At 41.4% G+C, this 21,079-nt stretch overlaps 1 protein-coding gene across 6 annotated transcripts in view; it reads left to right on the plus strand.

Moving 5' to 3' along the window:
• Positions 1-21,079, plus strand: part of KAT2B (lysine acetyltransferase 2B) — a 69,100-nt gene that overhangs the window by 21,077 nt on the left and 26,944 nt on the right. For all 6 annotated transcript variants that reach the window (XM_030550941.1, XM_030550939.1, XM_030550940.1 and 3 more), the window contains exons 3-8: positions 5,325-5,470; positions 6,075-6,164; positions 10,244-10,425; positions 11,810-12,001; positions 17,847-17,953; positions 19,821-19,946. In XM_030550941.1, coding sequence (XP_030406801.1) covers positions 5,366-5,470; positions 6,075-6,164; positions 10,244-10,425; positions 11,810-12,001; positions 17,847-17,953; positions 19,821-19,946 — 802 coding nt within the window. In that variant the 5' untranslated portion in view covers positions 5,325-5,365. The remainder of the gene's footprint in view (positions 1-5,324; positions 5,471-6,074; positions 6,165-10,243; positions 10,426-11,809; positions 12,002-17,846; positions 17,954-19,820; positions 19,947-21,079) is intronic.

Raw genomic sequence — 21,079 nt, forward strand, 5'->3', positions numbered from 1 at the left:
GTCCTCAACTCAATCTTTTGATCTAGCCACTTGTGAACCAAATTACTGTATTATGCATGAGTGTTATCTTTTTACTATGTGGGGATAGTCACAGTTCCCTGATGCATCTTGCTTGGCTGGTAGACTCTCTCCTTTATGGCAACTGATGTTTGTGGGTTAGTCAGCACTGGCTGCTGCAGAAGGATGTAAGCAGTGACGCTCCTGTGGAGAATTGCCTTCTTGCTGGTACTGATTGGATAGTGCAACTGATGGGGATTACACTGCTCTGGGTCAGAGGCCTGGTCTACACTACGTGTTTATACCGAATTTAGCAGCATTAAACCGATTTAATGCTGCACCTGTCCACACAACAAAGCCCTTTATATCAATTTAAAGGACTCTTAAAACTGATTTCTGTACTCCTCCCCGACGAGGGGAGTAGCGCTGAAATCAGTATTGCCATGTTGGATTAGGGTTAGCATGGCCGCAATTCAACGGTATTGGCCTCCGGGCGGTATCCCACAGTGCACCATTGTGACCGCTCTGAAAAGCCATCTGAACTCGGATGCATTGGCCAGGCAGACAGGAAAAGCCCCGTGAACTTTTGAATTTCATTTCCTGTTTGCCTAGCGTGGAGTGCTGATCAGCACGGACTGTATGGGAGATACTGGATCTGATCGCTTTATGGGGAGACAAATCTGTTCTATCAGAGCTCCGTTCCAGAAGATGAAATGCCAAAGCATTTGAAAAAATCTCCAGACAGAGGTCACAGCAGGGACTCAACACAGTGCTGCATGACAAGCGTAACGGAAAGCCAAAGAATCGAATGGACGCTCATGGAGGGAGGGAGGGGGGACTGAGGATTCCAGCTGTCCCACAGTCCCCGCAGTCTCTGAAAAGCATTTGCATTCTTGGCTGAGTTCCCAATGCCTGAAGGATCAATAACATTGTCCCGGGTGGTTCAGGGTATATCTTGCCCTTCCCTCCTCGCCCGTGAAAGAAAAGGGAAAAAAATCATTTCTCACCTTTTTTCAATGTCACCGTATGTCTACTGCATGCTGCTAGTAGACGCGGTGCTGCAGCGCTGAACAGCAGCATCCCCTTCCCTTCCTTTCTTGATGGCAGATGGTACAAAATGGTGGGAAACCGTCCTCATCATCCCGTGAGTGCTCCTGGCTGGCCTCGGTGAGGTCGGCCGGGGGCGCCTGGGCAACAGTGGGAATGACTTCTGGTCATTCCTGGCAGATGGTGCAAAAGGATTGAAAGACGTCCTCATCATAGCAACTGGGGGGCTGTGCTGCATCAGCCCCCCCCTTTCATGTCTAATAAAGAATCTGTACTGCCTGGACTATCACAGCAGCGGGAGGCTGCCTCCCCCTCATTTTATCTCACTAAAAAGTCAGTGTTTCTTATTCCTGCATTCTTTATTACTTCATCACACAAATGGGAGGGGGCATTGCCACGGTAGCCCAGGAGGGTTGGGGAAGGAGGGAAGCAATGGGTGGGGTTGTTGCATGGGCACCTCCTAGAATGGCATTATCATTTCTGTGGGATCTCTGGGGCTCTGACCCAGAGTGGCTGTGCTCTCTGGTTCTCTAGTACACTTGCCCAATATTCTAGGCAGGACTGACTCTATTTTTAGACAAAGCATAAAGAAGGGAATGACCAGGGGAGTCATTCCCATTTTTGTCCATGCACCCCCAGCTGACCTCAGCGAGGCCAGCCAGGAGCATCCATGACAGCAGCAGATGGTACAAAAGGACTGATAACCGTCATCACCAATTTCCGATTGCAAATGGTGCAAAATGACTGATAAACATCATCGCCAATTTCCAGTTGCAGATGGTGTTATAGCTGGTAACCGTCTCTGCTACCTTGCAGAGGCAAATGAATGCTGCTGTGTAGCACTGCAGTACCGCATCTGTCAGCAGCATCCAGTACACATACGGTGACAGTGACAAAAGGCTAAACGGGCTACATGGTTGCCATCCTATGGCGTCTGCCAGGGCAATCCAGGGCCAAAGGGCGCAAATGATTGTCTGCTGTTGCTATCACGGAGGAAGGATTGATTGATGACATTTACCCAGAATCACCCGCAACACTGTTTTTGCACTGGGATCTCAACCCAGAATTCCAATGGGCGGGGGAGACTGCGGGAACTATGGGATAGCTATGGGATAGCTACCCACAGTGCAACGCTCCGGAAATTGACGCTAGCCTTGGTACATGGACGCACACCGCCGAAATAATGTGCTTAGTGTGGTCGCGTGCACTCAACTTTATACAATCTGTTTTAAAAAACTGGTTTATATAAAATCAGAATAATCCCGTAGTGTAGACATACCCAGAGTTACTCCATATTTGGTACTAGTGAAGGGAAGGAAGCATTTCTGTATAGATGGGCTTTTGTATTTGCCCTTTAGAGGTGGGCGACCAAAACATAATTTTAAACAGTCCACTAGGCTCATATAATGATTTAGAAAAGTATTCACACCAATAATGCGGAAATGACAATCTGTGGTAAACACAAACTGTTCATACGTTTGAAGCACTTTGCTATTGGGTTCACCACATGGCGGTTAGTTCGACTCTGTGTTGACGTATGACCACACACAAGTCAAGATAATATATACGATGGTGATAGCAGTTGTACAGGAAATGGATGTAGCTGGCTTGTAATGCTGATACTCTCCAGTTGTTGGTTGGTTCCAAGGTACGCGTGTGTGTGTATGTGTTTTTTACAATGCCATCAATTTTTAATGTGCTGCTGATCTAGATGTGAAAATTCATTACTTTAGCAAAATCAGAACTGATAGCTGGAAGTATTAATCTTTCATATCTTGTTGGAGGACAAAATTGGAATCATTTTACTCTGCCTGGAACTCAAAATATTTTAAATTAAAGAAGATAGTGTATGATAATTATCTCACTATCAGCTGGAGAATGTTAGGGACATAAGAGATCATATTGCAGACACTCGTTTAAGGAGAAAGGAGTGGATGTGCTCTTAAATATCTTGCACCAGAGTCTGCTTTCAGTTGCATCTATACAAATCCACTGAAGTCAATGGATTTGCAAAGAACTGATTAAACTTTCCAAAACAAAACATCACCTCTGAGCTGACAAAAAATAAGGAATTTCAATCCAAAGGGCATTTCCTCCTTTGAAATCATAAGTGCTTGAGAACAGGAGTGTATGATGGAAATACCTTCTCAGTCCTAACCATATTTCACTCCTAGGATAAGATAAATAATTTTACAGCAAATTTCTTCATATTAAGAGGTTTAACGTTTATTTTGTTAAAACTTTTAAATCTGTTTTTTTCCACTTCTAAAGAATACTATGTTAAAGCATTGCATGGGAAGAGGTGCAAATGGTCCCGATCCTGCAAGTGCTTATGCATGTGGGTTATGCCATGGAGTTCAGTGGGACTACTTCAGTGAGTAGAATTACTGAGGTGCTTAAGTTTTTTTGCAGTATTGGGCTCTCAAGTTTTAAGCTCCTCAGAGCAGGGACTGCAATTTCCTTTGACTAGTACAATGCCAGTCACATTGGCATGCCTTAACAAATAGTAAATTTCCTTTTTTCACAAAAATAAAAGTCCAGAATTAACATTACTGGTGAAGGGCAGACTGAATATTTAGAATGATATAATATGTGAACAGTCTCCTTTGAGGAGATGACTACAAAGGCAGTTGTAGTCGTGCAGACAGTTTGGCATGTTTCAGGAGTCTGTTCGCTTCATGTTTTGTCAAAAGATCATTTTTGATAAAAGGGGAGGGGAAACCATTAAACACTGGGGAACCAGTCCAGTCCAGAAGTCACTGGATTGTTTTTGAGCTTTCTTTCATCATGTGTCTAGAAATAAGTGAGAAGATTTGAGGGATAGGCCACTTGAAACTTCAGTAATTTAAATCTCTTCAGTCTTTCTGGATTAATTTTACTAATCTAATGGAATGGAAGTTACTGGCTTTTATCATGCTTATCATTGTTTTGTCTTTTGTTAACTGAAAATGCATCTTTCAGGTCTTTATCATGGATATAACCCTGAAGACTCTAGCTAGTTTCTAGGCTAGGAGAGACCTGTAGAAGACATTGCGCTAGTTGTGGGGAGGGTTGAGGAGGGACTCTTGGTTTAGAGCCAGTTAAGACCACTTACCATTTTTTCAAGTATCAGAGGTGTAGCCGTGTTAGTCTGGGTCTGTAAAAACAGCAAAGAATCCTGTGGCACCTTATAGACTAACAGATGTTTTGGAGCATGAGCTTTCGTGGGTGAATACCCTCTTTATCAGATGCATGTCAGAGGTATGCATCTGACGAAGTGGGTATTCACCCTCGAAAGCTCATGCTCCACAACGTCTGTTAGTCTATAAGGTGCCACAGGATTCTTTGCTGTTTTTACTGTTTTTTGTGAACTAAAATTTTTTCTTTTCTTCAGGTTTAACTTCTCTGTCTTCCTGGAGGTGCTTTTGAGGCCAACTTTTGAGACCACCTTTCAGTGGATTTCCCTCTTTGCACCTACAAAACTGCAGCCTCAAACCCCCCCCCCCCAAAAAAAACCGCAAGTGCAAAATTATGCTTGCATTTTACAGGTGCTAAAAGGAAAGGCTGGCTTTTGTAAATCTGGCCCTGTATTTGAAAAACACTTCCCTAAAGCTTCTGCTTGGAAGGGCATGTAGAACATGCAGCAGGAGGAGCATTGTAAATGTGACCCACACTGTGAATCATTGGAACTTGATACTGTATAAGTAGTCATGAAACATACTTACCAGTGCCTAGTTTAAGCAAGAAATTTTCATTTGTGAGCAGGAATTTTTCTCTCATTGCTGGTTTAATTGCCACTGTGGGGATTGAACCTGGGATCTCTGAGTTAAAAATAATGAGCCACACCTACTGCTTGGCTCCAAGACCAGATCTGCTAGGTTGGAGGCAGTAGCATACTCATAATCTCTTTACATAACCTAGACACTAAAGAGAGAAAGAGCACTAAGCTGTGTTAGTGTGGGTGACATAAATAGTGGAAGCACAATCTGCTGGTAGAGTAAGTCAGTAGCAGACAGGATTTGTGGGTTCTGTTCTCAGCATGGCCACAGCCTTGTGTGAGTTTGTACAAGTCACTTATCTCTGTGCCGTAGTGTATCATCTGTAAACTGTTATAAAAATTGTCCATATGGAGCCTGTGCCTTGAGGTTCTTCTGATGAAAGGTGCTGTTTAAGTGGTAATGGTGGTCATGGTTGCAAGGTTCATCCTTTGTGTTGTCTTTGAAATTATGTCTTATTGACCATAGAGTGCCGTCCTACCAGCTAGCTTTTTTCCACAATTTTTGGATTTTTATTTTGTTTAGCTGCTCATGTTTCTCACTTGGAGAACGTGTCTGAAGAAGAAATGAATAGGCTGTTGGGGATAGTGTTGGATGTGGAATATCTCTTCACCTGTGTCCACAAAGAAGAAGATGCAGATACAAAACAAGTTTACTTCTACCTGTTCAAGGTAAGATGAAGATGTTTCTCAAAATGCAACATCATGCAATTGTATTTCTGCAACTTTAGATACACATGTAGCATCTTGTCATATCTTTCATTCTTTTGTACTTACATTAATTTTATTGTCCTAATGGACCATTATATTTGTATTGACCTAGACAATTTGTAGGTTAAGCTCTCCTTTTTCCAAGATAGTAATAAGGTTTTTAATTTTGGACTAGATTCTGCTACCCTTATGTTGCACAGTACCTAACTTCTGAAGTCTTCCCAGTGATTTCAGAGTCTGGTCCCAAGTCAGCACCCATTTGGTATGTATTTTCTTTCCAGCCATCAACAGCATCTTCCTTAATTACAAGTCAGAAGAAGAGCCAGTTGACAATGAAGCTACTTTAGCTGTATACACATGGTCAGAACAGCCTTTCTTGGTGCATTTCAGAGGGTGAAGCAATTAACTCTGAAGTTAATTTAGCTGTAAACTTAATTTATTACATATACTAGCAAATATTTCAATAATAATAATAATTATGTTGTACCAGTACAAATTTCATTGACTGTCAAATGTTTATATAAAGATGTTAACCATTTAAAAATAAAATTTTGTTTTTTGATAGCTTTTGCGAAAATGCATCTTACAGATGGGAAAACCTGTGGTAGAAGGGTCTTTGGAAAGCCCCCCCTTCGAGAAGCCCAGTATTGAACAGGTAAAACAGAACATGATAATTTCTGTGAACAAGGACCCTGCTGCAGTCCATATGAGTGGATTTGGGCAATGTGTGAATATTAGTTCCCTGTATCATTTTGAACAAAGGTGAATCTGAGGTTTGCGTGAAGATGATTTCCTCTCCAGCCCCTGGGAAGGGCACTGTGATTCAGTTATTGAATTATTTTCCAGAGTGGTAGCCGTGTTAGTCTACATCAGCAAAAACAGCGAGGCCTCTCTTGTGGCACCTTAGAGACTAACACATTTATTTGAGTATAAGCTTTCGTGGGCCAAAACCCACTTCATCAGAAGCATGGAGTGAAAAATACAACAAGCAGTGTATATATATACAGCACATGAAAAGATGGGGGTTGCCTTACCAAGCGGGGGTAATTGCTAATGAGGCCAATTCAATTAAGGTAGAAGTGGCCTATTCTCAACAGTTGACAAGAAGGGATGAATATCAAAAGCGGGAAAATTACTTCTGTGGCTCTAATGAGGCCAATGCAATCAAGGTGGATGTCGGCCATTTCCAACAGTTGACAAGAAGGTGTGAGTATCAGCAGAGGGAAAATTACTTTTTGTAGTGACGCATCCACTCCCAGTCTTTATGAATTTGCAAACTAGATACCATCAAATTAGGCCTGAATAAAGACTGGGGGTGGATGGTTTGGATGAGGCAGAGTGAGGACATGGTTCAGGGAAGGGGTGGAGCAGAGATGGCAAGAGGTGGAGTGAGGCTGAGGCCTTGGGGGAAGGGGCAGAGTAGTGGCAGGGCTTCGAGGTGAAGTGGTGGTGGAGCATTCACCGAAAAAAATTAAAGTCAGCAGCTGTGGTTTAAATAGTAGACTTTCTTAGGGCTGGTCTACACTGGAGGGGGGAGGATCGATCTAGATACGCAACTTCAGCTATGCTATCTTATGCTTCAGCTATCTATGGCCACGTCCAGACTAGGAATTAAAATCGATTTTAGATACGCAACTTCAGCTACGAGAATAACGTAGCTGAAGTCGAATTTCTAAAATCGAGGTACTCACCAGTCTGGACGGCGCCGCATCGATGTCCGCGGCTCTCTGTGTCGATTCCGGAACTCCGTTCGGATTGATGGAGTTCCGGAATCGATGTAAGCGCGCTCGGGGATCGATACACCGCGTCCAGACTAGACGCGATATATCGATCCCCGAGCAATCGATTTTAACCCACCGATGCCGTGGGTTAGTCTGGACGAGGGCTTAGTTCGACTTACCTGGCCATCTTCAAGGTGGCAAGTTGACTGCCACAGCACTCCCGTCGACTCGGCTTACTCCTCCTGCCAAGGTGGAGTAGGGGTGTCAATTCAGGGATCGATTTATTGCATCTAGACAGGATGTGATAAATCGGTCCCCGATAGATTGATTGATTACTATCCGCCGGTCTGGCGGGTAGTGTAGATGTGGCCTTAAAGTACCTTTTTCATGTATGTCATGTCTAATCTTTGTTTATTTTGGTACACTTGGCAAAGCCTCAATTGAAGTTGAGAAATATAGCACTGGGGTGAAATCCTGGCACTATTGAAATCCAATGGGAGTTTTGCCACTGACTTCAGTGGGGCCAAGATTTCACCCCAGCATTACAAAGCAGAAACAACTGAAAGAAAACCAACAGTAGTTGATGCCTTTTTGAATACATATGTAGATAGATAACATACACAGAAACTGAGATTTTGATTCAGCAAGATGCATAAGCATGTGCTTATCTGCAAACACAGGAGCAGTTCTGTTAACTTCAGTGAGACTGCTTGAATATTGTGCTGAATCAGGGCCTGAATATCTTTCAAGCAATCTGTAGCTTAATGGGAAGTATACTCTTTTATTAAATGGCCTATTTTAAACTGGCATACTGTGTGAATGTTTCTTTGAGTTTAGCTTATCATAACTCAGTAAAAGAACACTCTTCACAGCAGCATTCCTTGTTTTTAGGAATAATTAGAGTATACATAATGTTATGTACTAAATTTCTTGTTTCAAAAAATAATTAGTGTACGTAATGTTATATACTCCTAATCCCTAAAATGCACATTTTGTACAGAGCTTCTTTTTCTAGTAGTAAAGCATTTTAAGTTTTCCTTTTGGATGATTGGGTTAAGAAATCTCAACAGATTGATATGAGGGAGTAATTCTCTTTACGGTTTATTCGGAAAGCATTTCATGTCAAATGAACAATATTTTCTGGTAAATTCTGGATTGCTATAAAATAAAACAATCTAAATTATACATTAAATTTGCTAAGGCAGCAGTGCTATTTTTTGTTTGTAAGAGTAAAATTGTGGCAGTTTATTTTAATGACACATTTAATTATCTTTAATTGAGTGTTTATTAAAGAGGTAATATAAAGAGTGCAGTGAAGTGATGTGCATACACAGTATGGGCAATTCAAGAAGAAATAACACAGTGTATAAACAGGAGTAAGATAGAAGTACTCCAAGCTCCACCCACAATTCAAAAGTATCTGGAAGTTTTTGTTTACATGATCAGGAATTAAATATTGTTAACGATATTTCTCTTTAAATCTTCATCTGTAGTCTTCAGCACTAATTCTCATTGGCAGTGAGAGTGAAGTGTGTCATTAGTGGGTCTGGGAGTGATGGGGACATGCATGCCACCCTTTTCCCCTCCATGTGGGTGAGGAGGAGGGGAAGGGGGGAACTTAGGCTCCCACTGGTGCCTCTCTTCCCTCTTGGGGGCAAGGGGAGTGGCTTAGCTCTAACAGAGTGTGAATTCTGAGCCTGTCTCACCCTCCCTTGCTACCATTGGATGACTGGGATGAGGGCAGACCCCTTGTTTGGCTCCCTCCTGCAGAGACGGGGAGGAGGAAGGAAGGGTTGTTTCTACCCTCTGCTGATCTCTGAAACCATTTTCATGGGGATGATTGCAGGAAGCTTACATCTCTCCTAGAGCTATTGCTTTAGTCTGTCTGCTAACACCAGAATGCAGAACTGAAATGGATTGCCGTAAAAGGATGTCTTTTCAATCATAAGGAATAGAAACTTTTCTTCTTAAGTGAAAACTTAAATTTTGCAGAAACAGGAAAGTGTTGGTATGACTCACCAATGATTGGGTTCATCTGACCCTGTGAGTTTAATGAATCCACGACTACGTGGCACACATACAGAATTGGAAGATACAACCCAGAGACTTTGTTTCTGAAATGCAGACTTCCACCACATCAGCTAACACGTTGATGTATATACTCTTTGCAGGCTAATGCCGCAAGATAGTGACACAACCACAAATATTTAATCAGATCTGAATTCCTTCCAGCAGAAAACAGTGTTACACATACATACTACCATTATTTGACATTTGTATTGTGATAACACTTAGTGGCCTGAGCCAGGGCAAGGCTCTATTGTGCTAGGTGCAGTACAATCATATAGTTAATAACAGCCCTTGCCGCAAAGAATATAAAATCTAAGGACAAGACATAACAGGTCGTTGAAGCAAACAGTAAATGGGCTGAGAGTGGACAACTCAGTGGCAGACAGATTGTGCCAAAGCGTTCTGCTAAGTTTGCATGCAGTTCTGGCCAGTCAGTAACAGTAATCACAGTTGGTCATCTACCTACTCCTTCTCAGATGGCAACATCCTAGCTAGTATGTTACATGCTTTTCTCAGTCCCAGGCCTAAATCTCAGAGCAGTTAATTTCTAACAAGTGAATGTCAGTTTACAAAGAGTACAGCATGGTCATCAACAAAACTGCACATGTGGGGCATCTGCGAAAAAGCGCATGACCTTTTCCCCGATAAAAGTTCTATATCATGTGAAGTAAGAGATTTATGTAGCGGTTTATACCCCTTATTATAGGCCAGTCGCTGGAGGGAAATAGAATCAAACACACTTGAGTAGGCATGACTTTCCATTTAGCAGAATCAATACTTCAGTTACACCTGTGGCAGGAGCAAATATTTCAAATGACCCAATGTGTATTTTCTCTGTGTTGTAATACAAGTTCTGTTATATATATAAAAGCTAGTAGTGCTCACAGGAAAAAAGATTATGCCTAAATTGTTAAATAATCATCACTTTTACCCTCTGTTTAAGGGAGTGAATAATTTTGTACAGTACAAATTTAGCCACCTACCATCAAAGGAAAGGCAAACGATAGTTGAACTGGCTAAAATGTTTCTAAACCGCATCAATTACTGGCATCTGGAGACACCTTTGCAGCGAAGATTGAGATCTCCTAATGAAGACATTGCTGGCTATAAAGTGAACTATACAAGGTAACTATGCTTCGCTTCAGTTTCCCCTTTCAGAATATAGGCCCTAGTTCTGTAGCTAGATGCACCAGCAGAGATTTCTTACAACCATTGTCTTTACCTGTAGACCTACTGACTTCAATGCTATCATAAGAGGCCCATGCTGTCACATATATTTACAGAACTGGGGCTGTATTTAATAATTACTCTTAATCTGATTGGATGCTTAGTGGAATGTCAGGCTTCATTTCATGCCCTGTCAGTTCATGAAGCTTGTTGTTTAAAAACCTTTTTTAAAAATTTAGAAATCTCAAAGCCTCCATTTCAAAATGAAGTATGAGAAATATGAAAAGTAATACCATCTTTAAAGATCTGAGAGCCAACTGTGGTTACCTGGCATTATTAGATTCCTTAAAATGAAAATTCATGTGTATATTTTCACTAATTCCATCAGACTTCTAAAGAATGGCTTATTGGAAAAAACTAATTATATTTAAATTTCAGTAAACTTATTTTTCTTAAAAAGTAGTATAGTTGCTTTTTGGATTAACAGCAGAGGTGCTACTTAGTTTTCTATAATAACAAATGCTCCAAGGAGGGGGCTAGAAGGGACTGCAGTTCAAGATCAACAGAGCTCTCCATCCTTACACTGATCATCTTAATTTTCTCACTTTTACAAATCTTCAATTCCATCAGCTGTATTAAAGAGGAAAGGCAAAAAGTGTTCAGATAAAATATTAATACTCCCAAGTAAACAAGAATCATTGATACCATAATAGACCACCATATTGGTAGTCCTTATTCCCCCATCTGTGATGACACACATTAGTGTGTGTAAATGAGGGGACATCAAACTTAAATCTTGATTATAAAGTTAACTGTTACACTGCTCTGCATAGTCAGCTTTACTGCTGCTTAACCCCTTCAGTGCCACAATCCATCCCCTGAAGAGATGTAACACAAAATGCTGTATTTTTATATTGGTCTGCTAATAGGGTATAACAAAACTCTTTATGGAATGACTCTCTTGTAAGTTAATGGAAAAAAGGAGAATAATAGGATGAGATTTAGTGAGAGAAAGTGACTTGGAGAAAGGGAGGGATGGAAAGTTTAGATAGATTTGGTCAGTCCTAATACAAAAATGACATCCCCCCTGCACATATGCTATGATAGGGTATGTCTGATATGCTCCCTCATTCAGCAGCAAGAGTGTTTTACAGGGTCTGAAGGTTAGAGAGAGTTTGGGAAGATCATGAAAGGAGTTACCCAATTTTCAGAGAAATGGCAGACCATGCAAGTGCTACTTTGCTATATGTGCAAGGGACCTAACCTGGATTTGTATAGTCATTTAATCTTTTGTTGCTAGTGATTCCCAGGTGGAGGTAATTATCTGGCTTTTTTGCTGCAGGTGGCTGTGTTACTGCAATGTTCCCCAGTTCTGTGACAGTCTACCTCGATATGAAACCACACAGGTTTTTGGGAGAACTCTGCTACGCTCTGTCTTTACTGTTATGAGACGGCAACTCCTGGAGCAGGCTAGACAGGAAAAAGACAAGCTTCCTCAAGAGAAACGAACACTAATCCTCACACATTTTCCAAAGTAAGGAGTAACTGCTCATCTTCCTTTGAGATTGTTAGCTAGCCATATGGAATTTTGTCTTGAGATGTAAAAATGCGTGTTAGAACAACTAACTGGTTACATCTGCAACAGAAAGACTATTTACTCCGATGTTCAATGACACACAGATGTTACACCAGCCCTCTGCTGTCACTTGCACTACATGTAGTCATTTAGTACATTCATACCTTCCAGTTATATTTAATACAGTTGCTGTATCTCCTTGAGATGGAGTTTTGTTTTATACGTGGGGCTGTTTTTGTTGCCAGAGGGGTTGCTCTCACTTTATAGTGGAATTTATGATTTTTTCCTTTTTCTTTAGACCACATAAGTATCTAAGGGCAAGTCTATACTACTGCGCTACATTAGTGCAGCTGCATCATGTCTGGTGAAGATGTGCTATGGCGATGGGAGAGTGCTCCCCTGTCGGCATAATTACCCCATCTCCGTGTGAGCTGGAAGCTATGATGATGAGAGAGCATCTCCCACTGACATAGCATGGTGTTGACAGCACTTCAAGTCGATGTAACTTGCGTTGCTCAAGGAGGGTGTCGTTTTCATAACCCTGAGAGATGTAAGTTACATTGACTTAAGCGGTAGTGTAGACCAGTAGTACAATAGATTTGTTCTCTATTAGTTTGTTTAGCTCTGCATCTTTCTATGCTCTCTCAGACAGAAATTGGTCAAATAAAAGATACTGGCTCATCTACCTTGTCTCTCTCACCAAAGAGCTGTCAAGTGCTAGAATGGATTAACGCTAACAGGAGTAAAGAGCAATATAAACCCTCCTAGGTTAGTAAGGGCCAGATTGTGATCCCCCTTACTCATATTGAATATTACATTGAAGTCAGTGGAACTGCTTGTGGAGTTGGGTATTTCTCAGGAAGGGAAAGGGGATCACAATCTGGCCCCTAAAGTAAGATGGTATTTTACTAAATAGGGTGTAGATCTCTGGATCAGAAAGGTGCCATGTTTACATAGTTTTGGTTCTAACCCAAACTGTACTAGGCTTGGTGGAAATTTAATTTGAAAAGCACTTTTATCCCTGCAACTTCTTGATTTTTCTAAGAAAAGCATATGCAAAAGATATGTGAGAAGAATGAATGGAATAGTAAACCTTTTATACACTGTACTCCTGCTCTGAATTATTTTTCTACTCTATCTCCCTCTGCTACCTAAACTTAGTTCCTTCTGCATCTACAGTTTAGAATACTGAGCTAATTCTTATTTTCAAAGCAAAGTTCTCAGCAGTCAAACCCTGTATGGTCACTTGTCCTTTGTTCAACAGTGTCTCCACATGTGGTGGGTAAGCACGTGTGCCTTAAAAGCGATCTTTGAGGGATTTGTAATGTGATTTAGTTATAATTATAACATAAGTGTTCAAGGGCAACGTTTCTCAAATGTAGCCACCGTGGCCATATGTGGCCACCAGGGGTTTTTCGTGTGACCACAGCCTCCTGGGTGGTGATGACGGGGTGGGGGAGGGCTGCCAGTAGGGGTTGGGTCCTGTCCCCCTCTGGAGCCACAAATACTGGAGGAACAGGCAGGTAATGGGGCTTGGGCTTCAGATCTGGCATGGCGGGCATCAGGCTCCAGCCGTGTGGCAGTGGGCTCCATCCCCTGGCCACGGACTTTGAGCCCTGACCCTGGCCCCGTGCTCAATCCCCCACCCCAACCTGCTCCCTCCTCTGGTCCCGGCTCTGGTCATGTGCTCTGACTCCCAGCCACAGGGTTTTGGACTCCACCCGTGGTGCCACATAATGCAGCCCCAGCTCCCAGCCATGTGGCAGTGACTGCCGGCCCCAAGCTCACGACCCCACCCCCCACATTGCTTCTGGCCCCCACTGCATCCTCTGGCCCTGGACTCTTTGGGCTGTGCAGCTGCAGGGCTCTGGTCCCTGGACTCAGCCCACATCCTTCCTGGCCCCAAGCTGCCTTCCTGCCCTCCTCCCCATCCAGGTCTTAATTTGTCCCCAGCTTGCCAGGGCTGAGTGAGTCTGTTGTGAAAAATGATATTTGTATGTTTGTCTGTTAATATCACTTTTCACTGCCTCCCTGCTAGCTAGCAAGTCGTCTGCTGTGAAAAGTGATATTAACAAAATACAAATATCACTTTCACATAAACAGACTTGCTAGCTAGTAAGTCTTAAAAAAATAAGCAACCAAAAAAAGCAAAAGAAACAATAACAAAAAGGGACAAGAACACGCAAAACACATTATTTGTTTCTGTTCTGGTTAGGTCCAGTAAAGAACAGAGAAAACTGTACATTATTTTTATTATTGTCTGCAAAAAAACCCTACATAAATAAATTACAATGATTTGGTCATGTATCTGTGCATATTTCTTTGTTTTCCCTAAACTTAATTAAGTATTTTAGGAAAAATTGTCAGAGCGGCCACCAGCTGCACTCTGAGGCCACCAAAAATTTTCTTTTGAGAATCCCTGGGTACATTTACACTGCAATAAAAGACCTGTAGCACAGCTGCTGCTGGCCCAGGTCAGCTGACGCAGGCTTGCAGGGCTTGCGCTGTGGGGCTATAAAATGGCAGTGTAGACATTCAAGCTTGGACTGAAGTCCAGGCTCTGAGACCCTGTGAGGGGGTGGGTCTCTGAGCCTTGGGCCCCAGCCCAAATGTCTACACTGCTATTTTTAGCTCTGCAGCCTGAGCCCCGCGAGCAAGAATCTGCTGACTCAGGCTCTGAGACACAGTGCCATGGGTTTCTTATTGCAGTGTAGATGTACCCAGAGGTTATTGTTTTCTTAACCAAGATAAAATTGTAGTATTTAAAAAAAAATATTAGGAGGGTTAATTCAGAAGTATTTTCTGTGGTACAAGTTTAAAGTCCTTTTGACGCAATGACACAATGTAAGTATACTCGCGATATCTGTGGGTGTCTAGGCAATGAGGGGAGTACAAGGACCATTGTGTACTGGGCATGTACATACAATATTTCTGACATCTATAAAAGAGTCTGGACTAGACTTTAACTTGTTGCTGTGCTCACTGTCAGTGTGACTGAAAATGGTTAGGAGGAGAGGGGTGTCTCAACCGCTTAAAACGTTATATGGCCATTTTCAATTATAGTGGATATCAGTTGATTCTCCATGTGGCATATATGTGTGTAAATGTACTATGTATAAAATTCAGTCCTGCAAATCCTTTTTGAGCAGTCCTTACTCAAAGATTCATCACTTTTTTGTTTTTTGTTTTTTTAAAGCCAGAAGCGCTTATTAGACTGTCTACCCTGCCCTCCTGTATAGCACAGGCCATTAAATTTCTCCCAGTCATCCTTAGATTGAACCCCATAATTTGTGTTTGACCAAAGCACATTGTCCGGAAAGGCATCCAGTCTGGATCTGAAGACATCAAGAGATGGTGAATCCATCAGAACTCTTGGGGCTTTGTTCCAATGGTTATTTACCCACATTGTTAAAAATGTGGGCCTTATTTCTAATGGGAATTTGTCTGGCTTCAGCGTCCAGCCATTGGTTCTTGTTGTACTAAAGATCCTTATGTACCTGCTATTTAAACCCAGTCCAGGCATTAAAACACCATGATCAAGTCACTTCTCAATCTTCTTCCCAGAAGTCCTGGGTTCTGTTTCTGGCTCTGTTCCTGACTTGCTTGCTGTGTGATCTTGGGCCAGTCACTTTCCCTCTCTGAGCCTCTGTGTCTCTCCCCCCCCACTTTATCTCTCGTCTATTTAGCTTATAAACTCTTGGGAGCAGGGACTGTTTCTTATTATGTGTATATGCAGCACCTAGCGCAGTGGATCCTGATATCACTTGGGGCTTCCAGATGCTAATGTAATACAAATAATAGTTATACATTAGAATTATTATTACTGAAAAAAGGAAGGACCATAATAAGGGTTAAAACTGGACTAAGGTTTCAGGAGGGATGAGTAGCCTTTAATACTGAGTGCTTCTATAGCAGCTATTGATCTGAAACTTGCAAAGCACTGTGCAAAGATAAGTAGTCTCATTATCCGCCTATTTTCAAGTGGAGAAACTGAGCCACAGATATGGGAAAGGAGGTGGGAAAGCAGAGCTGGGAACTGAATTGGCCATGAAGATCTAGGTTCTTATTTTAGTGAGATATCACTTGGGAACTGAGTGGTGTCTGTATGTGTGTGTCTGTGTCCACTGCCTAGTGTTGGGGACTGTGTACATAGGTGTATCTATATATGTGGGGGGGGGGATGGGGAAGGTGGTTTGGGTTTTAAACTAATGCAATCAGATGGTCTTCCAGCATTAAAACCTATTAACAGTCTAGCTGCATTTACCCCCAAAGTCCTTCTGAAATCTTGTACTTGCTGTGGTTATGGGGGGTTATAGGGAGATGAGAGTAGTTGAGGTTGAAGAAGGAAAGACATGGACTAACAATCACATCTTCAGCCTTTTTTCTTAGTGCCCTTAGCAGCACTTTACATAGTCAGTATCACTGCATCTCCTGCAAAGTCAGTTTCCCTGTTGTTTTGTGAGGTCTCTCACACTGGGATATGGCAGAGAAAAACATTTACAAACAAAAAATGAGATGGTAAAATCACAAAATATGGCAGGGGGACCTTGAGGACAGTACCTGCAACTCCTTTAAATCCTCTTTTGAAACTGCCTACGTTACTGGTTTGACCTTTAAAGCCTCAGGGAAATTCACCCCTGGATCCTGAATCAGTTTAACTGATTTCTCACTCAAATGATCACATTTGATTTCAGTTGAACAATTCACATAAATAATGATTTGTCTAGAGAGTAAAATGGTGTTGGGGTCAAGCTTCTGGCCTCTAAAAACCCTTCCGTGTTCCACAGGATATGACTGCACTGCAGGGGGTGTTGTTGTTCCTAGGACGGGGGTGCGCGCGCGCACACACACACACATATGCACTCTCTCTCTCTGTGTCTCTCTCTCTCTCTCTCTAAAAGTCACAATGTGGCCATGGAGGCATGGGTAGCAGCTCAAGCCAGCTACCTGAGTACAGTGCTGTCTGAGACCCTTGCTACGTAATCTGGTGTCTAGCCTGTGCTATTGTCGTCTCACTGCCATCTTTGGCACGCTAGTTCAGTCAAAACTTCTGCACGTATGTGTAAAAGAGCTAGGAATTACATGGCCCAGCTTCAATGTAGACCTATCTAGAGGATGTGCAGCTGTCTGAGCTATGAAAGGGAATTGATGTAGTGGTCCTATGAAGACATGCTGAATGTTCTGATGTGTAACATGGAGTGTTATGCTTGTGAGACATTTAATAAAAGAGTGTAAAATAAATTCATTTTTTCTAAACATACAGACTAATTTTTAAAATGTCATATAAGCACTAGGTGCGATTACACAGTTACATGGAAGTGTTTTCATAAGACCGATGTAAGTGGCTAGTGCTATTGTGATTTTTGTGCATGAACATGAAAGTAAGAGTGCAAACTTGTGCTAAATACTAGATTTTTTCAGAATTAATAGGAAATAAATTTCTTGCAGCTGCGTAAGACCAACAGACTCTTGCTTGTCAACACACAGCTGTCCTATTAATGCCTTCACTTGTGCTAGCTATGGAATCGAAAAAAGTTTTAATAGAGGAAACATTAGCATCTAGTTAAGGTATATAACCTCACATTTTACATGTTCCCATCATGGGTATTTTATTAAAAAAAATATTTAAAAAACCATCCATCAATGTTCAGTTGTAGAATCACCGGCTTCTCCAGTTTCTTCATTCTGTATTCAAAAGATTTTAATGAGAGTTTTAAATGATTATTCTGAAGGAAGGCCTATCTTCCTTTGAGTAGTAGTAATTCTTTGGTGTTTAATATTGCCTCTATATTTCTACATCTAGGTTTCTATCCATGCTAGAGGAAGAGGTATATAGTCAGAATTCTCCTATTTGGGATCAGGATTTCATGGTTTCCTCTTCTCGAACTGGCCAGCTAGGAATCCAAACAGGTAATCTGAATTTAGGACAGGGTTGGGGAGAGACTGTATAAAGAACACAATACAGCTGCAAAATCTTCCAGTGAGAGAAAATGGTGTTACTGTAAGCAGGCAGTACTGGAAATGCAGATTTATATGGCAGCTTCTGCTGAAACTGGTAGCTTGAATATCAGTCCATGTCCAGATGTACACAGGAAGCAGTCTCTCTGGTTCCTCATAGAATGATGAAATACTCTCCTCTGCAAAGGCATACGACTGGTGTCTTACCTCAGAACATTTTATATCTTGTTGTTGCAATATGTACTTTAGCTGTCTTGTTTTTTAGAGCTCCCTCAAGCATTGCCTGGTGTCCATTGACACATCCTGCCCTATACCAGCTGTTCATCAGCTCAGTTCAAAAGAATGCTTTCTCCTAGTCACGGTTCCCCAGAAGTCTACTCATGGCTATATCAAAGAAGCAGCACTTATAAATTTCCAGGGGAATCTGGAAAAGATATATCTGTTTGTAGAATATTTAAAATCCATTTATACTGCTCAGTAGTCTATCTACTAGACTACCGAAGTTAGAGTTGGGTATATTGAAGCATCTGATGTAGATTTTCCTGACCGTTAACTGGGGGAGCATTGTGCGTGTCTGATAATGGGGCTCTTACTACAGATTAGAGACCCTTCTATTGGGACAGGCATGTAACTTGGAGTAATTCCTAGTTTCTAACTAGTATCCAATCATATATGGGCATTGCGAGGTTGGGGTGGAAGACACATGTTGAAAAATATATCTAAAAATAGGCACTGTTAAAGTGCCAAGTAAAATTAGGCTAAGCTGTCCCCCATACCCACCTAATCCATCCTGTTTATGAACAGTGTAAGAGAGCACTAAATGTATCTTGGTTTTAGAGGCCATTTCATCAGCTAATCTTCAGTAAACTTCAAATTTTGACCTATACTCCTCAGGTGTCAAAGTAGCCAGGTTCTTCCCATGTGAATGCTTCAGAAAACAATTAAAAGGGGGCCTGTTGCTTTTGAGGAAATAACAGTAAGGGTTTACAAAGAGAGAGACTGCGTGTGCCCAGTTTCCAAGGAACCTCCTTGTCAGAAAATGATTAGTGGCACTAAACAAATCTGAGCATGTGGCATTAAATATATTTTAGAAGGGGTGTAGAAGTGTGGGGGTTTTGTTTTGAAAAATAATTGTATAGCTTTAAGTGGTGCCACAAGAGTAATTTTCATTGGATTTGGTTTGGGTAGCGTGTTCATAGAATCATAGCAATGTAGGGCTGGAAGGGATGTCAACAAGTCATCAAGTCCAGCCCCATGCGCTGAGGCAAGACCAAGTAGTATAAGTGGAGTGCACTTTAGTGAAATCGTACATCTTTTCCTGGAAGACCCTTGAGAACTAGCTGCTAATCGTTTCTTATGTGGCAGAATGCCAGCTAGCTAGGTAGGTATGTTGAGGAAGCCCGTTTTTACTAGCATTTGCGTAACACTGCAGAGGAATAAAGCCTGACATTGGCAGTGGAGTAAAATTAGCTCTGTAATACAATGGAAAGGTATTAGAGCTATATTTGTTACCTGGAAGCTTTTAGAAAATATAGTTCATAAATCCCCATCTGCTCACCACGGAATGTGGATTGCTATGCAGTATCCAATTTTAAAATACAATAAAAGAAATCAGAATAAAAAACCCTTTCTAAAAATATATACAAATAGCATTCTTTACCCTGGTTTTTGATTGCACTACCTAACATGGAGTGCTGTTGAAAACCCATTGGATACTCGCTACCAGTGTAACTCTTTGAAGTTATTTGTTTGTTCTTCCAGTCAGCGTTGTGGTAAATTCTAACGTCTTGAACATTCTTTCTCTTTTATATTGTTGCAGTTATCAGTCCTCCCCCTGTGGCAAGGTCTGTTTCGTATAGTGCAAGTCCTTCATCTCTAGAACAACCCAACAGCGGAAGTATGAGTCCTGCTTGCAAAGTTTCTTCTTGCCATGATCCAGCTCTAGGTAACTTGAAAGGAAGTTGATCTTGTCTTCTATTCAGCCTAATTATCACAACATGGTTTTATGTTGTGTCAAACCTATAGTTTTCTTTGTTTTTAATAGCTGTGGCATAGCTGAAATCTCCAGATCTTGTTCCTTGGGGGATAGGAGAAAACAAGTCAACTTTAAAGAATTGGTGTCCTTTCTAATGGAGACAAATTATAGCATAGCATTCACCACATGTTGAACTCTGGGGCATATATCTACTCTAATGGAAAGCAAAATGATTAGCAATTTAGTTCAAGCTCTCAGTTACTTACTAGACCATTGTTTTGTTTACAGATATGATTTAAAACTCCTATGTTAATCCAGAAGAAAAAAATCAAAGGTGACCCCAAAATCTTTTTTGAAAAATGAGGCAGTTTTAGGGTCACATGCGTAATATTCCAAGTAGTTGGAAGCAGAGGGATAACAGCACATAACTGTTTATGAACTTGCTTTTTTCTTGTAGTTTAAAGTCCTTTGAAGTAACGTTACCGGTTTTCATTCTACTGCTGTTCTCCAGCATGTATCAGCGTAAGCTATTTGGGTTACAAAATGAGACAATTAAAAAAACAATCACCAAAAATATTTGCAACGCAATAAAAAAATCTTAACCCAGACCTCTTCCATTCATATGTTGTCTCTGTGCTCCAGAGTGTTTGCCTGAATGCTGTAACATCTCAGTGTGATGCTTATTGGGGCATCATAGCAGAGAGGTGTCATAAACAGATAGCTAAGGGTTAATGTCTCTTTCACCTGAAAAAAAAGTAACCTGAAGCACCTGACCAGAGGACCAATCAGGAAACAGGATTTTTTTCAACTCTGGGTGGAGGGAAGTTTGTGTCTGAGTTCTTTGTCTTCTGTCTGCCTGAATCTCTCTCAGCTTTGAGAAGTGATCTCTATTTCCTGCTTTCTAATCTTCTGTTTCCAAGTTGTGAGTACAGAGATCATAAAAACAATAAGGGTTATTGTTTTTCTTTTGTATTTACATGTCTATAGTTGCTGGAGTGCTTTGAATTGTATTCTTTTTGAATAAGGCTGTTTATTCAATATTCTTTTAAGCAATTGACCCTGTATTTGTCACTTTAATACAGAGACACCATTTTTATGTATTT

This window comes from Gopherus evgoodei, chromosome 2 (assembly GCF_007399415.2).
Source record: "Gopherus evgoodei ecotype Sinaloan lineage chromosome 2, rGopEvg1_v1.p, whole genome shotgun sequence".
NCBI classification, from domain to species: domain Eukaryota; kingdom Metazoa; phylum Chordata; order Testudines; family Testudinidae; genus Gopherus; species Gopherus evgoodei.